The 25,534-nt window shown below is 36.0% G+C and overlaps 1 protein-coding gene across 1 annotated transcript in view; it reads right to left on the reverse strand.

Annotated features, from left to right (window-relative positions):
• LOC107035632 (neurogenic locus Notch protein) overlaps positions 1–25,534 on the reverse strand; it is a 217,522-nt gene that overhangs the window by 96,938 nt on the left and 95,050 nt on the right. The window contains exons 4-5 of the mRNA XM_015253147.1: positions 25,311–25,506; positions 9,774–9,907 (exon numbers count right to left, since the gene is read on the reverse strand). Coding sequence (XP_015108633.1) covers positions 9,774–9,907; positions 25,311–25,506 — 330 coding nt within the window. The remainder of the gene's footprint in view (positions 1–9,773; positions 9,908–25,310; positions 25,507–25,534) is intronic.

Genomic DNA, 25,534 nt, shown 5'->3' on the forward strand with positions numbered 1-25,534 from the left:
GCCCCCGCAAAAAAGATGGAGATAGCGGTTACGTGGAGAGTTGGTGGAACCCGAGTGCCTCCGATTAATATGAAATAGGAATATTTCCTGAAATTTCTTCTTTATTCGTTCCATTATTCATGTCAAATTGTATCTGAATTCAAGGGAGAACTTTGGAGAGTATTTTCTCTTTTAATAAAAAATCCTATTATTTACTAAAGATGAAAGAAACGTCCAGTTGTTTTATATCGAAATATCTCAAAACTGCCTGACCGCTAATCCTCAATTCTGATTGGTCAATGAGTCGCGTGAAGTAGCCGCTGAAAAAAATCCCCGGTATTTTCAAATTCTTCAAATGCCAAAATTTTTTCTGCGTCATATTTATCGTTTTTTCATGTGTGAAGTTTATCTTTATATCAAAACATACCTAAATTGCCTAATTGTTGATCAGGAGAAAAGAAATAGTATTTCTAAATTTTTTTAACTCACAAATTATTCTTCACTTCCCAAATCTTAATTTTTTCATATTTATCGTACGCAAAAATGATCAATTCTTGCTTCTCAGATTTTCATACATAAATTCGAAACTCTACGAAATTCATGACAATTCTTGAGTTTCCCAAATAATTCGAGAAAAGCTGTGGAATTTTCCGAAGAATTCAAGAAATTTTTTCTGTTTTCTAGGGAATCAATTCATAACCCTCCCCTCATGTTCCAACAATTACAGATTTTAATCTGATTATTTTAAAAAGTAAAAAAAAAATGAACTGAAGATTAAAAATTATTCAATGATGTTTCACTTTTCATTCTCTTAATTCTCTTCAAGTCATTATTAATATTTATGAAACATCTATGAGTATATGAAGTTTAATAAACGCGATTTCTTCTTTTTTCAACGGTCTAGTATAGTTGAAAAATGAAAATTTCATTGCTCGTGCGTAAACTGGGATTTTCCGCACGCGAAGCGCAAAACCCTATTTTTTACTGTAAATTTTTTCGCTCAGATGATCTTGAATGACGTCACAACTCTCGTCGCTACTGATTTCAATAACTTAAACGGAAAAAAAAAATTGTAGGTAATTTCCCCATTCAACGTGAAATATAATCCGAACGGGTTTTTAGGGGAGTATTACGTGCGAGCCTTACGTTTGTGGCCGGTGTCAGGGGTCAAATGACTCCCACATGACCCTCCAACATCTCATGGTCATCTACACGTACACCTATTGTTTTTATGTGCGATGCCCTCCACAGTTTTCATATGAATCCTGATTCATATGATTTTTTTATGGCCAAACAACACGTCCCGTTTCCTCTTGCCTTCTTCGTCTCGGTAATTACGAGGCGAGTCTCGTTTTGACGTCCAAAAAAGTCAACCCCGTTTTAATTTCATGTCTTCTTTGGCTATTTTTTTTCCAGTCAAATAACTTTACAATGATTTTATTATTTAAACGTTGCAGGTCGGAATTTTAATGTCAATATCGACCCGTTTTGCACTATTATTATGGGAAAAACCTGGAATATTACATATTTTGTTATGTTGTTTTTAATAGTTTGAAGCCAAAGATGTACACAGAAAGCAATTTTTTGTACTTAAGGAAATAAATATTATTATTATTAGAATTATCGACCCGTTAGAAATTTTTTTAAAAATCTGGGAAAAAAATTAGAAAATTTAGTTTTGTAGAAAGATTGATGAAATAATTAAAACATTGCAATTTTTGAAAATTGAAAACGAGCATTTTCTAAACATAATTTATAAACAATCAATTTTCCACCATAAAAATCATTTATTTGTTTTCAGAATTTTTGCGAAAAATCTATTTCGTATCTAAAAAAATAAAATTTCCGAAAGTCTAAACAATTTCAATTGTTTATTTATAAACCACGAATGCTTAAAAAAATAATAATGCTGAGCAAAAAATAATTTTAATGACGCTGAATATTCAATGATTTTAAAAAGATTTTTTCACGTAATTTAATTGACAAATTTGATAATTGAAAATGGTTGAATCTATAGTGCGGTCTGTACTAAACTGTAAAAGACACTTGGATATCCTTAATCAAACTGAAAAATAGAAGTTGAAAAATGCGAGTTATTTTCGTTTTTTTTTACACTTTGGAGGATGAAACTGGTAGCACTCATTTTGTAACCATTATGACGCTACTTGTATTCGGTTGAATTTATAGGCCGAATACTTTCAGGTTATTTCAAATGCAAAATCGAAACGATATGTATACGCCTGCGCAGTTGAAGATACAAATACAAGGGGGCACGATTACACGATGGGGAGGGGGCTGAGTTGTATGGGAAGGCGAGTCGATATAAATCTGGATTAAATTCAGTGCCCCATCGAATCTGAATAACGATCGAGTGGGATTATTTGCATATATATTGGCACTGGCGAGACCTTGGCGTGCCAGCTTCAGTCAAATGGATCTTTCTTTCTCCCGGTGATGATGATTTCTCGGGAATTCCTCGGAGAGAGGAAAATAGATGATCGATTATAAAAAATTTAATTCTTTTGCGCGAAGAAGAATGTTTCCTTCAATTTTTTCTTACGAAAAAATGATTAAAATTTTTTTTTCTCAACAACAATAATTTCCCCATGATTATCAAACATTAATAATATAAATTAGTAGAGATTGCATGATTATTAAAAATGATTCAAATTAATTTCGTCTCAATAAGAATAAGGTCTTCACAATTACTAAAAATTAGTGAAATTAATGTTTTCTGGAAGGACATTAATTCCTTCATAATAAAAATTGTAGGGAATATTCAAATTTTCCCGTCAATCTTTCTCAATTTGACGGAAGAGGGGAAGTCATCATGCAGATGAACCCGTGGATGAACAAACGTGTCTCACATTGCCATTTATCTCCCGACTTATTCCAAGAGTCGTTGTTGTTTTTATTTTCACCGCGTGACGCCCGGGGGACAGTGACGAATAATCGGGCACAGGAGTATCGGTGTGTAACCTCTTGGGTGGCTGTTGGCTTTCATAAGAGGCTGGGTTTGGAGAGAACCAGATCTCTCTACCCTGGACTCGAGTTTCCTCTTTAGTTTACTCTTTGAATTATGAATATTTACATACGGTCTATTGCACTTGGAGATCCAGTTACATGAGCGTTTTATTCTGTACGAAAAATTTGAGGGGGCGAGGAATTTTATTCGTTCACAATTTAATTTAAAAATTTAATTATTATTATTAAAGAAAAATTTGGAAATGAGATTTGCAAATTTTTCGAATTCATTCATTTTTATGATGAATTAGCCCTTTCATTATGCCTTCGTTTAATGAATTGTTTATAATCATTATCATTGTAAAAAGATGAGAATCGGTGAGAATCTTCATATTACAATGAATGATTTACTCATGTTTTAATTGTTATGCTCACCGAATAAGATTTTAATCATAATTACAATTCCATTCCTTCTAGAAGACACTTTAGTGTGAATTTCTGGAATTCAATGTTTGTTGATACTCTGGTAAAAGTGCGTGCCCACACTGTTATCAATTTTTAGTTAGTTCACACGGTAATTCAATTAATCTGTTGTTCATCTCATCAATATAATTCCGTGCTTAGAATATTGTCATCTCGTGTTTTCAGCACCAAATTAAAAATTAAAACTTCATTTGGAATATTGAGTCACAGCTTCTTTTTATTCATATCAGAAATTTTGTATTTGGATATTAATATTATTTGTTCAAAGTGAAAAAATCGATCATCATTTTCACTATATTGCATTCAGATTCTCCTATCCTTAACGCCAACAATGTGAGATAATCTCATAATTCTAGCTAATAATTCTAATCAACTTTGTTCGAAGGAAACCTTAGTAAACGCAATATTAAGAAAGTAGAATTATTCTGTTTTCCTCTGACCTAAGTGATTTGGACAATTATGATTCGTTTATTCATGTTTCATAGCGTCTATGAAACATGAATAAACGAATCATAATTACGTGATTATTAAAAATTATTGAAATTAATTTCGTCTCAATAAGAATAAGTGGCATGGAATAAATGGCATTCAATTCTCTTTTGTCTGTTAGGCGGGCTTCATGAAAATGCGACGCAAGACGATTGCACTCATGAAAACCGCCTTACTTTCTCCATTCGTTCGAGATATTGCCCATGTTCTGTTTTCGTGCATGAAATTTTCGTATTCAAAGAATAACACGATTATGGCATGGAAAATATTTTCCAAACGATCTCGACTCGTTGTCGAACTATTACGGTAGCCTATGAGAGTTGCCTCGCAGCTACAGCGTTTTGCATACACACTATTGTGGAGAATTGGTGGATACTGGCACGTGAAAGAAAGGATATGCCGTGTGGCTCCTATGTTATCCCTTCCCACTCGGTAGTTGTCTGTGAACGTGACCTTAGCCTCGGATATCTGCCTCCCGGGGAGAGTATGTTCCTCGTGTGCACTTTTCACTACGCACGGGGTATACTCATTTTGCTGTATCAGTTTCCCACAAATTTTCTCGTTTATTAACAGCCGTTAGTTAACGAGCAACTTCTGTGTTTGGGGGTGACTCCGTAATATTCCATTTTTGGCAAGTCTAACGGAACTGATCTAGTCATTTGTTCATGTAAAATAACGACCATTGAAATGAAAATTCTTGGTTTCGTTGAAATTAAATGGCAAAGTATACTGTAAAATTTTTTTTTGCTGAAATTGTGGGCAATTTTTATCACATCAAAGTTTCACTAAAATTTTTGAGGGGAAAATTTTATGGAAAAATCGGTGGAAATTCAAATTTCAGTTGAACTATTCTACGAAAATTAATGGTAGTCAGAATAATTTAGGCGATTATATGCTTGAATGGATATTATATGCTTGAATTTTCAATTGATTGACATTCTTTTTTATCTGTAATTCAAACATTTGAAATTCCCTTACATTCACAGTAAAATTTGAAATTTCATGATTTTATTCCCTCAAAATCGGATTCAATATTAATGTCGTGTGGAACATTGACTTTTTGAATATTTTTGAAGGAATTGATTCTTTGTAGCCTATGAACCATTCCAGAGTAAAAAGTTTTCCGAAAAGTGTTCTGGATATTTTGCAATAACTGATTAAAAATGCATCAATTTTGAACACTTTTTTGGGGTCATGACGTCAACTCACCGGAATCAAGTTCCCCTTGCGACTACTCGCAGCGTTAGTGAGTTATTCTAGCCTCTCAAAGTGCGAGGCGTTCAACCAAAACGAATCGAGGGGGTTATATTTGAAAAAATTATTAAAAGTGGATAAAAAAATATATTGGCAGTAACAAATGAAATTTGTGCTGAAACATGATTTGCAAAAGGCGTGCTCGGGGAATTTACCAACGGTAGACGTGACTATGTTGATAGATTTTATGGGTTTAAATCTGTGTCAAAGTGTCGAAAGTCGTGGTTGTATAATTTTCACTGTTGTATTTTTACATCCTGGTACAAAACAATATTTATAAGGAACTTTCATCACTCGATCCGGTTTTTCGGACATTTTAGAGCCAAATACATGTGCAGAGTATTTTCCTAGATTTCATCAGTTGTACTCAACCGCTTGATGGCGCCACGCGAAAATTTTGGCCTCCGGTGAGTTGACGTCACAGGCCTTTCCAGAACGTTAAAAAATGCAATTTTAAAAGCAAATAAATAATTATGAAACTATTCTCCGTGTGTTTCTTTATTAAATGTGGGTTCTTGAGGGCATATATTTGAGGAAAAAAAAATTTTAAACTTGCAAATTCCCTATTATTCGTGTCAAATTACGTCCAAACAAAATTTGAAGAAATCTAAATTAAAATTGTTCAGAAACGAAAGTTTGTTTTCTTTTTTTTGTATTATTATTCTATTGAAAAAAATTACTTGGAGGGGAGGAATATAGCATATAGAATATCACCGGAAGAAAGGAGAATGAGGAGAAATACGCTGAAAATTACGAAAGATAGTTTTCAACTCCATCTTTGCCTCGTTTCGACTCAATGTCCGCCTCACAATTTCTGATCGCCTGTTCTCCGTGCTACGCACTTTATGCCCGCGCAACGGCATAAATCAGCGCGGGCGCATAACCGCCCGCCTCGCTTCCTCAATACCCACATCCTCAACCCAGAATGAGAGGTTGCACTTACACACGGGCGCAAGGTAAATGCAAAATGTTTGGATTTTATCGTTGTTTTATTTTTCGTTTTCACTTCTATTCGGCTTTTTATCGGCTGTCTACGCAACTGAGAATGGAAACCAGAAGGGGAAGAGTATGGGGGGGGAGGAGGGGGGAAATAAAATAAGTGACGTGTGGGAATTTAGTGCGATAGTCGTGGTATTTGTGGGCACCGAGTGTCTTTATGTAGAAAAGGGGCTGTGGGCAAATGTAGAGGGAATGGAATCTTTATCGACAGGCAATGGGTAGCCGGGGAGGAGTCTTGCATTCATGCCAGCGAGACCACCCTAGTTCGCGCTGTTTCTATCATCGTGAACATATTGGATTTGTTGGGATGGAAATTGCCAATGCAATATCGATTGCACGAGGATTTCAATTCAATTCTTCATTGCAGGGAAATTTTATTTCATTTTTGTAACTCGTTGTTTTGGATTGTTATTCCAGGGGAGGAATTAGTTGGGGGGAGTGTGTGGAGAATTTATATTGAGTGGGATTTTTTTGACGAAATCCATCGGGGAGAATATTCAATTTAGTTAATTGTGGAAGTGGAATGACATGGGCTTCAAATCATGGAATGCTCATCATGTAACACATTGTATTGAGCGGATTATGTGCATTAATAAACATAATATTTCATGTTTTAGGTCGATACGAAATGTAGTATATCTTTTACACAATGGAGTATTTAAAATAATGAAGAAGCGAATTTTTATTCGCTTTAATTCTTCATTTCACAGGGATTTCATTGCATTTTTTTTGGTTCTGATTATTTTTTTGCCGGAAAAATTATTTAATTGGGGGAAATAGATAGAGAATTTATTTTGCAAATGATTTTTTTAGATGAAATCCCTTTAAAATAAGAATATTTGATTTATTTAACTGCAGAATAGAAATTTCTTGGGGTTGAAATCATTGAATGCTCATTTTGTAACGCAATATATTCGACGGAAGATGTTTTTTGTGGGTATTAATGAGCATAATTTTTTGTGGTTTGTGGTGATACGAAATGGATTATATCATAACACTTTTTTCCCATAAAAATTTTCCTAGGGGCATTTAAAATAGTGAAGGAGTGGATTTTATTCTACTTCTTTATTTAAAGGGGATTTTATTCCATTTTTTTTTTCTAATTATTTTTTGTGGGAAAAATTATTTAGTTGGGGGGAATATATAGAGAATTTATTTTGTAGATGATTTCTTAGAAGAAATTCCTTTAAAATAAGGATATTTAATTCATTTTATTTGAAATTTACTTGAAATCACTGAATTTCCCTCATATAACACGTTATATTCAACGGAAAAAGTTTTTTATGTGCATTAACAAACATAATATTTCGTGTTTTATGTCGATATAAAATGTATTACATCATGACACATTTTTTCCCATAAAAATTTTCCTGGAGGCATTTAAAATAGTGAAAGAGTGAACTTTAATTCAATTTTTCATTTCACGAAACTCTTATTCCATTTTTTTGGTGTCTGATTATTTTTTGGTGGAAAAAAGTAGTTGTAGTTGAATCTATAGAATATTCATACTCCATATGATTTTTAGATAAAATCCCTTTACAATAAGAACAATAAATTCATTTAATTACAGAATAAAAATTTCATGGGCTTGAAATCACTGAATTTTCCTCATGTAACACATTATATTCAACAGAAAATGGTTTTCGTGTGCATTAACAAACATAATATTTCATGTTTTATGTCGATACGAAGTGTATTGCATCACGACACATTTTTTCCCATAAAAAATTTCCTGGAGGTATTTAAAATAGTGAAGAAGCCCACGCGCAATTCCAAGGTGGGGGAAGGAAAGAAAAGTAGTAAAAAAGGGAGAGGGGGGGGAGGGAATGTATACAAGTGAGGTGGGGTCGCTACGGTTGTGGTCCGCCTGGGAAAAATTACTCAAGGAGGACGATCGAGGCAACGCATTGTAAGATTCGTATAACCGGGGAGGCCACGCTAGGCTGACCCTAGTCATTTCGAATCAACCATCCACCTCGCGGGTAATGAAATACTCGGACAGACTCTGCTGAGTGTACCTGTTACTCCGGGTAATCGTTCTACTCCACAAAACTGCGGAATTCATCTGGGAGATCTACATTAGTCGATGTTTGAGAGAGTTTTATGGAGATTTTGGAATTATTTTTATTTGTTGCAATTTTAAAATTGAATCGTGAATTAAATGGACATGTGAGAGAAGTTTTGAAGAAAATTTCTTGACATTTGCGATGGCAAATAATTTGCAGGAAATTGATTAGAGGTTTTTTTTCTGGAATAGAAGAGTGGGATAAGAATTTCCATGTTCAACTGTCAATATCTCGCGATCAAATGATGCAATTCGATCGACTCACGTCTCATTTTAAAGTTCGTAAAAGTACCTTCAAAATGAAAAAAAAATCACGAAATTCCACTCTGCCGTTCTCACGATATCAACGATTGAAGACAACTGTTTTATCTTACTCTTCCTTATTCAATGAAATTTCAATTTCCAGTTCTATACGACGATAAAAATTATTAAAAATTCAGAAAGCTATTTTTTTTCGTTCTGAATCTAGTCAAAACTCAGTAGAATAAATATCCAACATTCACGATATTCTTAAAAATGAAACAAAATGAAAATAAAATAAACTCCCAGAAATCTAATATTTTAACAATAATAACAATAATAATGACAATAATAATTGCCAATAAATTTCCAATGTCCAGTCATAAACAACAATGAAAATTATGAAACATTTAGAAAACTGATTTTCTGAATTCTCAATCTACTCAAACCTCAAATAAAAAGCGTCGAATATTCACAATCATTTTTAAAAAATGAAACAAAATGAAAAAAAAACAAATAAAAATAACAAACTGCCAGAACTTTAATATTTTATCAATAACAACAAAAATAATATGAATAATAACCGGCATTTCAAAATCTCCATAAAAACCTCGCTCTACTCTCAATTTCCCAAATAGAAACAATTCTTAAATTCACGAAAAGATTAATCTCTGCGCTGGAATTGAAGCGTAACCCCTCGAAAAAAAAATCGTGATCAAACAAAGTCAACAATCAACCTGGCGAATCCCCCCCCCCCCCTTTTTCCCCATCCAATGGTAAAGATGTTCAGCCATGCAGAAAGGGAACGAAATGTTTCGCGACACTCTTGACCAAACGTTGAAAAAAACGGAAAAAAAAAATGAGTAAAAGAGAATTATGAGCCTTTTGTTACCCTCAGTGTCCATCATCATCTTTTGAGACACGCGCATCCGTTTAATTGTGAAAACTAACGCATGGTGGGTAAATACGGAAATGAGTTCAAGGCATAAATGTCGTGGGAAGTGACAGCGAGAATAAAGGAGAGAAAAAAAAATTGGGCAAAACGTGGCAATAATTTCGTGAATGACGAAAAAGTTTTTTTTTCGTGTGATGATTGTGATTCGTAATGGCAATCGTAATCGCGATCGTCTTGTCGTATTGAATTGAACTGAACAAGGACTAACTTTTGGGTGGTATTGTCTCGGGATCCACCTTAAAGATGATGCAATTGACTCGTAACAAATTTGCAGAGGGTATCGTTGTATCGCACGATATTGTACCGCACGATATCCCCTAGGTTAAACATAATTGCGTGACTCACCCTCGGGACAGTGGCACTCGTACGTGAGTGGAGACAACTGACTACAAGATCCACCGTTCAAACATGGCGACGGATCACAGGGTATGTAGTTGCTCTCGCAGTTCTGGCCGGTGTATCCGCTTGTGCACATGCATCTGTGGATTGATTAAAAATTTTTGTTAAAAATTGTTGAGAAGAGAGAAAGAATTTCATCATATTACTGAACTGTAGAATTTTAATTTATTCATGGGAAAGTAGTGTCTCATATTAAGATACAAAAATACGTCAATTAAGACATTTTTTCCTGTTTTTTAAGACCTTTTTGGAGAAACCGGTAGGAGAGCGGTAAAATTATTTAAGTCGACTTCAGACATCGCCATAATCATAAATTTTAATTAAAGTTAAATTTTGAATAAGTCAATTGTTAATATAACTCAGCAATTTTTCAATTATTAAATTAATCATCAATTGGAATATTCAAATTCCGAATTATTTTATCAATCAATAGTAAAGTTCGGAAAATTGACGATTATTTGACGAATCGAAAAATGATTTTATGACATTTAGAAATATTTACACAATAGTTAATTAACAATTCCAATTGTCAATTATTTAGTTAATAATCAATTGAAAAAATTTCAATTGCCAATTATTATATTGTTTTTCAAATTTCAATGAAGATGAATAAATCTCAATTAATGTAACGTGCAACTACTCATAATATTACGAAATTAATTATTGATGCCGATGTATGGTCGACTTACCCCTTGGTTTCTGGGGAATATCTCCGAATCTAAGGGAGGTAGCGCAATTGTTGTCAGAACCTTTTTTGTAGCTCTTGATTCCCTCTACAAAAAAGTTTATGTCGAAAATTTCGCTGTCTCCCTTAGATTCCGAGATATTCATTGAAAACTGATCAACTGTCAAATTGACTTATATCGTTTTATCGTTTAGCTACTGAACTGTCTTAATTCAGAACATTATTTTTTCACGGTTATTATACTGTGAGATTTTACGGAAAAATTTCAGACTGAATGCTCACTGAATAATATAAACACATAACATTAAAAGATTCTGCGACTGCTCTCAAAGCGAGAGCTTGTCTTGATAAAAAAAAGTCCAAGTGCAGTAAATAGATAAAGCGTCTTTTATTTATTCATACAGCTTTCAATAAACCAAGAGGAATGAACAAATATGAAATGGGAATTCATCAATTGGGGACTTTAAATCTGAATTATGTAAAATGGGATGTGGATAAACAGGATGAGATTGAGTTGAATCAACAATGGGTGTCATTGTTTCAAGAATGTCGCGTGTCTAGAGAATCAGAGATATCGAGTTTCGCGCATAATATCCGCTGATAATGATGAGGTGGTTATGAGAGACGCTGAGGGTTTCTCAGAACTTGAAGTTTCGTTATTGACGTTTGGAATTTTTTATGAAGAAATCGGTTTTTATTTGGGAGTTTGGTGGATCATGAATTTGCATTTTTGGGAATTTGATGAAGACAATTATTGCTAATGTGATTCCTTGATGCAAATTTATCAGAAATTAAAGTTTAGTTATTGACGTTTTTTTTACGAAGGAATCGTTTTTTATTTAGGAATTTTTAGTTTCGAAGAAAAATGACTAGAATTTTTAGGATTTTAAGGATTCAGTCATTTTGTGGTAGACTTTCTTACAAATTGAGGTTTTTTATTTGACGTTTTGGTTCTTGCAGTGAAGGAACCGGTGTTTATTGATGAATTTTATGACTTATTTTTCGGAATTTTTGGGGAATTGATGACGACAATTATTGTTAAGGTATTCATTGATGAAAATTGAGCAGAAATTTGATGATTCGGTCATTGTGTTGTGAAGTTCACGAACACAATATTTATAAAATTGTAAAAACCACGCATTTTGTACGAGAATGAATAAATAATGTCATGTTGGAGCGCATTAATTCCTCCAAAATGTCCTCTCCATGAAATCACCAATTATTTACCGTGAAATTGAAGACAATTGAACAACATTGACGTCCGCTGTCAAAATACAATCACAACTTCAATTTTTAGTGAAAATCCAGTGGAATTTCGAATTTTGGAGCAACAGAAAAATAGAAATATCTCACTTTACTTGAACTTTCAATCAAAACATGAATATTTATTCCCAAATTACTCGGAATTTACGACTACTGAACATTCAGCGGTATCTTTACCTCAATTTCCCTGATTTCTATTAATTCTCATAGAATAATTGAATTAAAATTGACAATTTCCATTAATTTTTCCACTAAAACACGAATTTTCAGTACCAAAACCCCTTGAAAATCCCCCGGAGCTGATGCTTGATCAAAATGTTCAAAAACTACCAAAAATTTCAGACCAAAATCTGGATTTTAATTACATAAAAAATCCTTTCTCATTTCATGAAGCTGAAACTAGCGGAAGATTCCAGAAGATTTGTCTCAGGCGAATCTAGCGGTGTACAAATGTTTTAAAGTAATCTACAAACTTTTTCGGACCCAAAAAACATTTGTAAATATGATTATTTGACTCTCCAACACTTAAATATCCCCTAAATTGAATTTTCCGCTCACGAATATTTTGCCAATTTAATCTTCATACTAAAACACGAATTTTCAGTACCAAAATCCCATGAAAATCCCCCGGAGCTGACGCTTGATCAAAACGTTCAAAAACTATCAAAAATTTCAGACCAAAATCTGGATTTTAATTACATAGGAGAGGGTGGGGTAAAACGGGCACTTTAGACTTTTTTTTATTATTCATAACTCAAAAACAAATTGATCAATTGAGCTCAGTTTAGGCTCGTCACAAAGAGAAAGAATTGTTCTTTGTATTGAAGAAAAAAAATGGAATTTTATCAACATTTCAACCCCTCATTACCATTTAAAAAAGTCTAAAGTGTCCGTTTTACCCCAACCTCCCCTAAAAATCCTTTTTCATCTCGTTGAAAACTCAAGCCTCAAATTTTATGGAGTGGAAGCTAGCCGAAAATTCGTTTGCCGAAAATAGGANTTTCATCAATTCCGCACGAAATGCCGCTCACGAATACAATGCAATTCAATCAATTTCCACCAAAACATGACAAAACTCGACTTGTAAATATTCCAAACGAATTAAATCCACTTTGCCCTCACCCCCCCCCCAAACCCCGTTATTTTCTACCTACAACCACAATAACATAAACAACAATATCCAACCTCGCGGTGACAGCCGCCAACAGCACCAGGAATCCCCTCAAAACAATCATTTTCACATAAATTCGTGTTGCACGATAATCCCAAGGGCGTAGTCCTCATATTTCGCTATAAAAATCACTGGTAAACTCCATTCCCCAACGACCCAATGGCCAATCACTGGATGAACCCAACAACCTCGTAAACCACTGTATCCTCAACGCTCCGAAATAAAATATATCTCGCCAATCACTTCACAGAGCACAGAACCACCCTCAGAATATTGCACCACAGAACGATCAATCACAACTAAAAATAATAGAATTGCACCGCCGTACGTTCCCTTACCACAAACAATAATTTACATCTAACAATAATATCCGACAGATTATCACAGCTGCGTTGGAGCGAGTTGGCTCCTCGATCCCTCGAAATTGACACAACTCCCTCGAAATTGTTAATGTCCCAGGCCCCACCGTCACGTTCCCAATTGACGGGAAAATCGCCGCATTTGGTCGATCATCGGGGGGGCAAATTCACGATAAAATCGGGAAAACCGCGGGTTCGAGTGCCGATTTAATGAGCCTTTCTCGGTTAACTCTTGCTGCGGCGTTCCGTCGCGCTCATGCGACGGAGGTGCTACAGAGAGATGCTACAGTCCACAATCTCGAGGCAACCTAAACTCGACCAAATTGCCCTTATCCTGTGTTACGACGAATCAACGTGGTATCCATGACGGGGACAGAGCCACAAGCGAGGGATCGCTACTGCGCCAGGCGGTGCCGAATGACGATTTATCATCAGTCCTCAGTGGTTATTTTCACTCACAATTAAGCACTTCGGGTAATCCAAAAAACATAACGGGGAGTTAATTCCATTGACACTGTCAGTCGTTGGAAAATTCACTTTTGGTAATCCAAGAGACGGCGCAGGAACTTTCACTGGGGTTTTTAGTGTTTGAACAGTCACTGAGGGGTTTGGCGGGGGTAGAGTACTTGTTGATTGGTTTTTAGTCGCTTTTTTGGATTAATTGCCGGGAACAGCGGCGCGGGGGTTCTGCACGCTTTGACGCCTGGAGAGCAACTGGGGTTTACGTTCCCGCGCGCACCGCCGAGGGGGCGCAGCGGCGCTTCGGGCGTCTTCGGAGCGACCTCGGCTAAGGCCCAATCCCTCCCCGAGGCGTCGCGAGAGATGAGAATTCCGGGCGGAGGAGGGTCGCTGGCTCTCGCAGGCGAGATTATTTTTTTTGGGGGGCTCCGGCTCACTCCGACGCACTTGACGGGTCGGAGGGCTTCCGCTCGGGGTGGGGTTCTTGGGTTTTTAAGTAGCTCTACCCTTACGGTAAATTCAAGGATCATTGAAAACAAAAAAATTGCAGAAAACTCGATTAGATTCGGAATTCTAGGTTTTTTCTCAATTTAATTATCGTTTTGGTTTTTCAAAAAAGAAATGTTTTAAAATCAGGATTTAGCCCAGTGTCTTAGGTGAAAATCAACATTTCCATTGGAATCAAAGATTAAAATCTAATTTTTTTTTTATTAGGTGTGAAAAAATCAAGAATTTTTTTGACACCGTAAAAAATAATCCACCGTTGTGCAAACAAGTTTTATTACTTATTTGTAAGAGGGAAATGTTTGAAAAAATATCAATATTTTGCGAAATTTAATTTAGATAATATCTACTGGGTATGAATTTTTTAAAATTATTTCCATGCAATTTAGTTGAAAAATTCGTAACATTTGATATTTTGAAATACAAAATTCTTTGAAATTTTAGTTGAGTCTGTCGGGAATTAGAATTTTTAGTTTAAAAAATTATTGGAGTTTATAGTTTATAGTTTAAAAAAATTCTAAAAATTTTAGTTGCTTCTGCTCGGGGATGAGAATTTTTAGTTCAAAAAATTATTGGAGAGTTTCAAGTGAAATTTTCATTTCTTCAAAAAGTTTTCGGTATTAATTGTTAGAATATTATTGAAATTTCACGGAGAGTGGCATCGAATTCGATTTGAGGGTCGAAAAAACATGAAACTTCCCATTTTTTAGCTACGAAAATACAAGAATTGTATGTGAAAAATGCAAGCATGAAGCTTCGGTTCAAAACTTCGCAAAATATTCAACTAATTAAACATCCAACAATACATTTACCAAAATTTCCCCGAAATAATTGATTAAAAATCTACAATTTCCATAGATTTTCCCCTAAAAATTTTGAATTATCAATGACGAAAGTTCTTGAACTCCCGTAAAATCCAATTCGATAAAAATTATTCATTCACTCGAACGAAATATTTTTAAATGGTTTAGAAGGAGCGAGGCATGTGCATATGTAAAACAAAGAAAAACTTTTGTAGCATCAAGGAAATAAAGAATTGAATGAAAATATTTTTCAAAATAAGTCGCCCAAAAATCCGACTGAAAAATGTTACAAAAATCCACACGGCAACCGATCGATAGACCTTTCCCCTACAATGGAGACTGAAAAAAGCTTGCGATTTAAATTCAGGGTCTGAAAATATGGAGTTTAATTTTCACTTGTTTGTCACATGGGGACGAGAGAAGGGGCCAAGAGGGGGAAGTGGTTCGAAGGGGGACTAGGAGAAATTTCAGCAACAATGGATGGATTTCACTCTCCCGTTGGATACTAGGGGGCTGTTCACCCCTAACCTGAGCCAACCCCCATGGGCACACGGGCCAACCCAGCACCGTGACAGATCCGCCCGTGTTTCTCATGCTTCCCTTTTTTTCTTTCCCCAAGTGGACGGAAATAACTGCATCCCCGAATAAAAATTGAAATAAAAATTGAAATAAAAATTGAAATAAAAATTCCCCACCTCTTGTTTCATCCCCGCCAAGTTCAGGAGCTCTCAGTCGATGTTTCGGGACCACGACCACTTGCAAATAAAAAAAACGAGGAGACATGTTTATGAAGCTTCAGAGCCGAGTGATTCACGTTCTTGGGATGATGATCGAGTGGGGGAACTCGGCCTCGACGAAATATGTCAGGCCGAGAGTCCAGGGGAACCAGTCTCCCCTGCAGGTTTTGGATGTCCCGAGCATATAAAACTTGAGCTTGGTTACTGTTGTTTATGGGTGTGTGTGTGTGTGTGTGCGGGGACCCCTCAGGGCCGGACGCGCGGCCAGGCGCACAAAGGCGCCTGCTCTCTCTCGTTGTACCCCTCGGGGTTATACCGTTTCTCCTGTCCTCGTCGCGCGAAAATATCCTCGCGTCACGGAACGGAAATGTGAGAGTTTCTCGACATGTTTTTCCAGCAGGAGAGAGAGACATTACGGAAAATTACGGAAATTGAGATTTTTTTGTCAAATTGGCTAATTTTGGCCCCACGAATTGTATAAAATTACGGAACAATTCACATAATCCGCAATGGGGAATCGTTTTTTCGTCGTTTTTTCGTATTTCGTATTTTTTTTTCTGGTAATTTTTATTGAATTTTTCTCTCCGTGCAATAAACACTTAAAATTTCCGTGGAACAAATGATGATTTCAAGAGGAAACTACAATTTTTTTGAAAACTGTTATTGGCAAAACAAAATAATTTCGAGGGGACAATTTTTTTTGGGGAAATAAATATTCTTTTCTCGTCAAATTTCCAGATCAAATGATTGTCGTACAATAGATTATATTTTTTCCTGCCAACAGTTGGAATTCTTCTAGGGATATTGCTGATGATCCCGACAAAAATTTATTTCTTGTAAAAGATATTAAATTTTATTGTGAATTTCCTCATATCAAATTGGTTAATTTCCCTCAAGTAAATTTGCTCCACCCCATCACAAATATTCTCACGCGGAAGATATAGTTTTTCGGCAGAGCGAATTTTTTCTCTCAACGTAGACCGAGCACAAAGTCCGAGATGTTGAATCGATCCTAAAGGGTTCAGAATTTCTCCTCGGCGACGTACACACGAGGCACGATCGTTCGCACGCAGGTACAGAGAAGAATCAAACGAATGAAGCAAGCGAGACGATAAACAAAGACGTCTGAAGAGAGAATGGTGAGAGAGGATACAAGAGAGGGCAAAAGACAAAGAGGATAAACTCGAAAGGAAATAAACGAACAGGTCGCTCGCGCCTCAGGAGGCATTAATGCTTAGGACTGAGGTCTTAATTGGCATAGGGTTAGACCGATGGCCAATCGCGTGCCTAATTAATTAGCCCTAGAGGGACAATAATTAATTATGTACGGGAACGAGAAAAAAGGGGTGTATGAAATTGAAACGATTGGGAGGAATTAAATCGTCTTGATCGATCGGTTATTCCGGCGAGACTCGCCGGACATCTTTATTCGGGGACATTTTTTCATGCCGGATTCATGAAAAGTCGACCCATTTCGTCCCGGTACATGCACGGAGAGAAAAATGTAATAAAAATTACCGGAAAAAAACGTAAAAAGTACGTTTCGAAACTTAATCCACGAGCGAAGTAAAATTCAATAAAAAGTGTGAGTCGAAACTGAATTGTACGAATCGCCACGTAAATTCTACAATTTGTTCCGTAATTTTTCCCCAACGATTGAAAAATTTTACAGAACGGAACGTAGAAATAACTCACCGGCTTCAAAAAATGTTGAATGTTCCAGAATTTTTTATTTTCGAGGCATAATAAGTCGACAAGTTTCTGTAAGATTTTACTTCTTCGGCAAAAATTACGTAACAATTTCGTACTTTGTTCGATGATGAACCTGAAAATTCACTGAACGTTTCAGATTTCTTCTCTTCCATTCCTATAAAAATCGCCGGAAAACGATTCCCCATTGCGGATTACGTGAATTGTTCCATAATTTGTACTGAATAATTCTCTCCGTGTGAAATAAGCATGTTTTCGTCGTCAATAGAGATCTTTTCCGAAATTTTCTCTCCTTTCATTCGATTAGTCATGTCAAATTCATTTCAGAATAAATTTTTTCTCTCAGTCTAAGGTTTTTTTTATGAATAGAGAATGTTTCTCCGATCAATTGCACAATTTTTTGGGTTTGAAAAGTTTATGAAATTGAAGTTCTAATGGCTTTTTGAATTTTTTAAAATTTTTAATTTGACTTCAATTTAATTTAATTTTTGAAAATTCTTTTCCCAGTTAATTTGTTGCAAAAATGTAATTATTTGATGATTTTTCTGAGTGTCTTGTCGTCTTCCTTTAAATTATGTATTAAATTCCCCTCTCTTGTCGCCGTCACCCCCAATAATTGACTTTTCAACCAAAAAGTAAAATTATATCTCAAATTAATAACAATATCCCTCGTTCCATTAATTTCTCTCCTCCCCATCAATTTTTTCCCTCTGTTTTTACCCAGCCCCAAATAACACGATCGTAATTAGCGACCCTTTGGGAAAAGTATAGCGGACCAGTTTTGTCATTAGCGGTATATCCAGCGCTGGAAATTAATGCACACCCGATTAAGAAACCACGGGCCACGTTTAATTGACGTCGAATCCGGGGGGAGAAAGGTTCCAGGAGATGAAATGCCCAGGGGGAGGGGGAGATTGGATCCACAAGTTGAGTGTACTCATCAGCTGGACGATGAGCGGCCATCAAATTTCTCGATGAAAACATTTTGGAATGAGAATACATTAAGGGCTCGATCACTTGATTGCTATTCGATTTTCAGGGGGGGGGAGGGGATCGAAGCCATTTTTAGTTGCATTCGTACGAGAATATTGTCTCGCGTAATTCATTCAATTTTTATCAATCATGTTTTTCATAATTTTATTGTATTAATTTCAGCAGTGGATGTCGTCGATTCTGTTTCTTTTATTTTTCTTTTATTTTTTTTTATTTTCTTCATTCATATTGAGGAATAATTTATTTTTTTCTTTTATTGAAATTTTGATTCTTTCTTCATTCATTTTTTTCATTCATTTCTAATAATAATTTGCTTTTGTTCTTTTACTGAAAACTTCGTGTCATAAAATGCTGAAATATTGGATGTTTAATATTTTCTTTTTCGATTTTAGGTAAATGAATTGATAATGAATTTGTGCTGCCGCATGGAAGCGTTGGAGTCGTTCAAATTTAAGTTTTGAATTTTTTATTTCGACATTTCCGGCGCCTCCGAGGATTTCATTGGCATTAGAGGGGCCAATAAATACAGAATCAACACTCACTTGGCAAAAAAATTAGATTTTGGCGAAAGTCGACTTTCCCTATGAGAAAATCCAAGATTTGACCCTTGACCCAGTGAAAATAAAAAATTTTTTTTCGTCTTTTCGGGTGCCTCCGAGGGTTTCCTTCCTCACAATTGAATTCAATGTCACGAAATGTTCACGAAATGTCAATTTTTCTCCAACATTCCATTTCCATTAGCAATTATCTAAGCATCGTCTCACGTATTTCATTCACTTTTTATATATCATTTTATATAGAAATGTATAAAAACATGTGCAAACTATGCTGGGAATGATTTTTTCCAGCGTCTCACGCATACAACATAATCACGCAATTCCGTTCTACTTTGCATCTTGAGTCACGCGTGTCTGCGGTGCAGTTTTCACGTTCCAGTGGAAAAATTAAGTGCACCAGGCGGCGGGAGGGAGAAGAATTCTCTGATGTATATTAAGAGGCGAGGACGTGTTGTGAATGGGATAGAATGTTATTTTTTAATTCTAATTGGTGAGATATTGCAAGAGTCGAGTTTTTGTAGAGCAGGGAATTATCTACTCGGGACATTTGAGTACATTTTTTTTTACAGTTTCATGATGTAATTGGGTGAAATAGAGACGTTGAAGAAGTGTTTGGGACTAACGCGCGATGGAACTGTGAACTGAGGACTTTCCCACCGTAATTGCGTGAATTGAAGTGACCCGATAATCATTACGTCAGTCATTGTCATAGTTGTAACGAGGGTATTTGCCATTTCACTTGGGTATTTCCTATTTTTCACGGTGTGAACTAGTTCCGGGGATGGAAGTGAGGTTTTTTCGTGTTTTTAGCGAAGATTATTTATAAATAGACAGATATTTTCCGTAAAACATGGGATTTTCGTGTGAAATTGTTCAGAAAATGTGAAATTTTTATGAAATTTGGTAAATAGCTAGAATTCAATCGTCAATATCTCACGTCCAAACGATCCGATTTTAATAAGTTAAAGCTCATTTTAAAGCTTGAAACAATACTTTGGAAATGAAAGAAACGGGGAATTTTACTCTGTCGTTCTCCAGTTATTAACGTAAATGTTAGACATTTTATTTGCATTTCACTCGCTATTTCCTATTTTTCACGGTGTGAACTAGTTCCGGGGATGGAAGTGAGGTTTTTTCGTATTTTTAACGAAGATTATTTATAAATAGACAGATATTTTCCCTAAAACATGGGATTTTCGTGTGAAATTGTTCATAAAATGTGAAATTTTTATGAAATTTGGTAAATAGCTAGAATTCAATCGTCAATATCTCACGTTCAAACGATCCGATTTTAATAAGTTAAGGCTCATTTTAAAGCTTGAAACAATACTTTGGAAATGAAAGAAAAGGGGAATTTTACTCTGTCGTTCTCCAGTTATTAACGTAAATGTTGGACATTTTATTTGCATTTCACTCGCTATTTCCTATTTTTCACAGTGTGAACTAGTTCCGGGGATGGAAGTGAGATTTTTTCGTGTGTTTAGTGAAGATTATTTATAAATAGACACATATTTTCCGTAAAACATAGGATTTTCATGGAAAATTGTTGATGAAATGTGAAATTTTTCCGAAATTTTATAAATTGATAGAATTCAATCGTCAATATCTCACGTCCAAACGATTCGATTTGAATAAATTAAGACTCATTTTAAAGCTTGAAAAAATACCTTGAAAATGAAAAAAGATCATAAAATTTCACTCAGCCGTTCTCGCATTATCGTCAGAATTGTTTGAAATGTCAGTAGAATCCAGAAAATAGCGAAACTCATCTCGAAGAAAATTTATGAAAATTAAAAACAACAGTACCCGACATGATCGTCCCATAAATAACCCAACCCCCATAAATTTCGAAACAAGGTGAATGAAATTATTACTCATTCCCACGAAGGACGTATTCTAATACGAGACAACACCCGACGCTTTCACATACCCCGAGATTGGGGGTATAAATCGCTGCAACTCATTACATCCAACATCAACACTGTATCGGTGATTCCGTCCAAGGGGGATTAAGAATTAATCAGTGCGGTGTGTAATTCCACTGGCGTGAGTCACCTTTAGCACATGAAATCGGTGTGGGATGGACGTTAGCGGTGAGGAAAGAGGTGATAGAATCGTTCCAGTATTGACGGCCGTGTGCGCGCCAAGTCGATTATTGATAGACGGTACGTCGACACGCCCTTTCGATAATTAGACCACGATCATCGATTACCCACGCGCGCTGGATTATCCTTGGCTATCTGCACTCATTATTTCACGTGTCTCATTCGCTGGGGCATCGGGCGATTCGATGCTATTGTCGTGTGTTGATATTAATTTGCGGAGAATCAATTGCAAAACGCCTCGTCACGGCTCCACGTGAGAATATTTGATGGAGTGGGGCAGATTTACTTGGGGGAAATTAACTAACTTAAGAAGGAAATTTTACAATGGAACTTTTTTTTTGTATTAAATAATCCTGACGTCGCACGAATTTATTCATAAAAAAATATCGATGATTTAATTTGTTGATTTTAATTCCGAAATTGAATTGAAATTAAAGTCCAGTGGAACAGATTTACTTGAGGCAAATTAACCAACTTGGCAGAAGGAAATTTAACATCTTTCACAAAAATTAAACTTTTGTCGTGATCATCAGAAATATCCCTAGAAGAATTCCAACTGTTGGCAGGAAAAAATATAATCTATTGTACGACAATCATTTGATCTGAGAGAACTCCACAGGTTTATACCATAGAAAGAATACATTGACGAGGAAAGAATATTTTTTTCCCAAAAAAAATTGTCCCCTCGAAATTATTTAGTTTTGCCAATAACACAGTTTTCGGCAAGAAAATTGCAGTTTCTTCTTGAAATTATCATATACTAAAGATAATCATCATATATCAAAGAAAATAATTTTGTAATGGCTCAACCAAAAATACCTACTCCACGCTGAATAAACCTTTTGAAAGCCGCCCATTCACATGCAAATTTCCTCTCCACATTGTTTCATAACCACTGAACAATAATAAACTGTCTTAACCCCCGGTATGTCCTCTAAATACAAATGAAGTCATTAAAATGATTTTAGAGTGTGTGACTTGCTACATAAAAATCGAGTTTTTAAATCTTCTCGCTCCATTTTTCACCCTTCAACTTTCAAAAAAATCCGTTTAAAATGCAAAATATTCCACTTAAATTCCCGAGAAACAATTCCCCCAGAATTCTCCTCACGTATTTCCAAAACTAGTTCTCATTATCCACTTCATTTCTAAATTTTTTAAGGATATCCAAGTACTTTGGCTGTTTTTTCACCAGTGAAATACTTTTTTATTTTTCACCCCATTTCACCCCAAGTTCGGACATTTTACAATGTTTTTATTATTTAAACGTCAGAAAAAATTCTAAAAATAGAAAAAAAATAGAAAATACACTTTTGGACGGACATTTTGAAGTAATTCAAAAAGCGCAATTTTTGAAAATTACGAGCCTTCTCTACAAATAATTCATAACCAATCAATTTTCCACAATGAAAATCATTCATTCCTAAAAGATAAGGTTTCCAAAAGTTTAAACAATTTAAAAAAACAATAATTCTGTGCAAAATATAACTTGAGTGACGCCAAAAATTAATGACTTGATTAAAATTTTTCTCACGCAATTTACTTCCCAAATTTGATGATTGAAAATGGTTGAATCAAACTGTAAAAGACACTTGGACATCCTCAGGAAAAAAACAAATAAATGAGAGAAGAGTTTAATTCGACAAGGAAATGTGCGACTCTCATTTCGCGACACATGTACCGTGTATTCGTGGGAGCACTATTGAGAATAGCTTCCCGGGCGCCTCATTGGCAGCCACGTGAGTGCAATTGGTCAGGATGCATGCCATGATCCAGCGTGTAACCTATCAAGACCGAAGTAAAACCAAGTGGAGGTCTCAATGGCTGTCGAGCTGAGGTCGCTCGTTGATCTCAACCTATAACTATTTAATAATATGGTAGCGCGTCCACCTGGAGACCGACACCAAGTATGCCACATCGAAGTCTCTATTAAGCCTGCGGTATGTTGTAGGTTCCCCTCATCCGAGGAATTGATGATCCAACGGAATGGCATCAATTCCCGGGGTTGAGGGGCGGAGGGGGAAATTAACTCGGGGAAAATTTCGAAAAGAATTATTGGGTTGACGACATTTCTCCTTCTTACATTCATTATCTGGATAATATCAGCTATTAAGTCGTGTAAGTGCCGCTCATGCATTTTATTTCCCTCGGAAAAAATATATATGTGGAGTATTCAATTAGTGGAATGGCAGCCATTAGCGAGCCCTTTCAATCTCATTTTCACTTTTTAACAGAACTGAGAATACAATTCCCACTTGACATTTTAAGGACTTCAGAATTATGAGTCAACGACTTTCTTCAGCAGGGATATTTTCTCGATTGTTTTTCTTCCGTCAAATTATGTCTAAATTCGAAGGTAAACTCTGCGAATTGGTTTATTTTACGGTAATGAAAATTATTTGAAAATTATCCTTTCACGATTATTATTTTTTTTCACTAGACGGAACGTGCGCTGCCATGTCAGTTACTTGTGAGAAGCCTCTTCTTCTTCATTCAAATGAATTAAATTTAATACAGTCACTAGGGGGCTCGCCCCCTGCTCGCTCCGCTCGCCAACCCCCATATGATCTCCATGACCTTTATTTTGACCCTGATGGCCCTTCCTTCATGTCCCTTGGCTTCTGACCCTTCATTTATGACATTTGGCTTTCGACCCTTCATTTCTGACCCTTACGTTTGGAGTCTTAATTCCGAGTATCAAATTTCCCTCACCAGATTAGGATTTTGATAATATAGAGAGAAACCCATATGACCCCCATGACCCTTATTTTGACCTTCACGACCCTTAATCTGGCCCTCGTAACCCTTAATCTGACCCTTAATTCTAGAGTCCTATTCTCGACCCCCAAATTTTCATCACCAGAAGTCGATTTGGATTTTTATAATACATCAACATGAGCCTATGAAAGCCTCAAAATGAGATCTTCGAAAGTCTCAAATTAATCTCTTCGTTAAAAAAAAAAATTATGAAAAATATCCCTATTACTCTCACCACCTCATTACCTCACTCAATAATGAGAATTTTCTCATCCTAAACAAGCCTCGAAATTAATAAAACAAAGAAAACTCAGTCGTGATTCAAATCAATAGGGACTACTCTCTCCATTGTTGCTGACAAACATGTCCCCTTTACCATTGAATTACCTACAATTTATAATGAACCGTGTGATGTCCCATCTCTCCGTCAAATTGGATTTTGTCATTGGCGTTCCATGCGTCCACTTCTCCCCCCGTGATCAATTGGTAATTGGTCTCGGTAAAATCAAGACGACACTCCCGCAGTAAACCGAGGGGAAAAATAAAAAAAAAAGAAAAACAACTCCGCCTTTCTCCAACTTCTCAATGCGAAGCCGTCCTGGGCCCCCTTTCTACACTTGTAAGAGCCTTCATCTACGGGGGAAAACCGTATAAGACCGGACTATTACTGCAGACTGAGTCTATCATCTGTGGCGATCGTGAAGACGCGGACATGCCCCCGGAACGTACGGTTTAGGTAATCATTCCGAACAAAAAGAATAGTCGCAAACAAGAAGACGAGGAGTAAAAAAGGCGGGGGAGAGGGGATGGACTAAAGTAAAATAACTATAGGTTGTAAATCTAATCGAACCCATATTCGGTCACAAGGACCTCAGCATGCGGAAGGGAATGTCCTTCAATATCTTAGTTAACGACTTTGAAACTGAACGATGAGCTATAAATGTAATGGGTAGTGTGTGAAAAGAAACTCCAATGTTTTATGCAAAGATTTTCGAGAAAAAAAACTGGACTACACAGGAGGCATAACCTATTATTCTCACATAATGTTAAACCGTCATACTTTGGAGAAAGAAGTGTTCTTTGCAAAGATTTTGGGAAAAACTAGACTACACTGGGGGCATAATTTGTTATTCTCAGGTAATGTTAAACCATCATACTTTGGAAAAGGAAGCTTTCTTCAGCATGATTGCTGTATTCAGTGAGAAGGGTTAACGCATCTCTTATTTTGAGTCATCCCATCATCTTCTGACGCAGAAAAGACAATTTCTGAAGTTGAGTGTTCAAGTTTAAGTCTAAATCGAAGGGATTTGGTCTAGTTTCGTGTCATTAGTTCCTTCGCATCGGGACAAAAGCAATGAATACATAAATTGATAAACTTACTTGTAAGATCCATGAGTATTATGACAGCTACCGTGAACACAAGGATCCCGTTCGCACTCATTAATATCATCACCACAATTTGGCCCAGTGAAACCAGGTGCACAAGTACATCTATAAGTATCATCAAGCGACTGACATTCCGCAACATTTCTGCATGGCGAGGAGGCACAATGATCCTGTCTCTCGCAGTGTTCACCTGAAATTTCAAGAATACCTATGTAATT

This window comes from Diachasma alloeum, unplaced genomic scaffold (genome assembly GCF_001412515.2).
Source record: "Diachasma alloeum isolate Michigan unplaced genomic scaffold, Dall2.0 Dall_scaffold_00199, whole genome shotgun sequence".
Lineage (NCBI taxonomy): Eukaryota > Metazoa > Arthropoda > Insecta > Hymenoptera > Braconidae > Diachasma > Diachasma alloeum.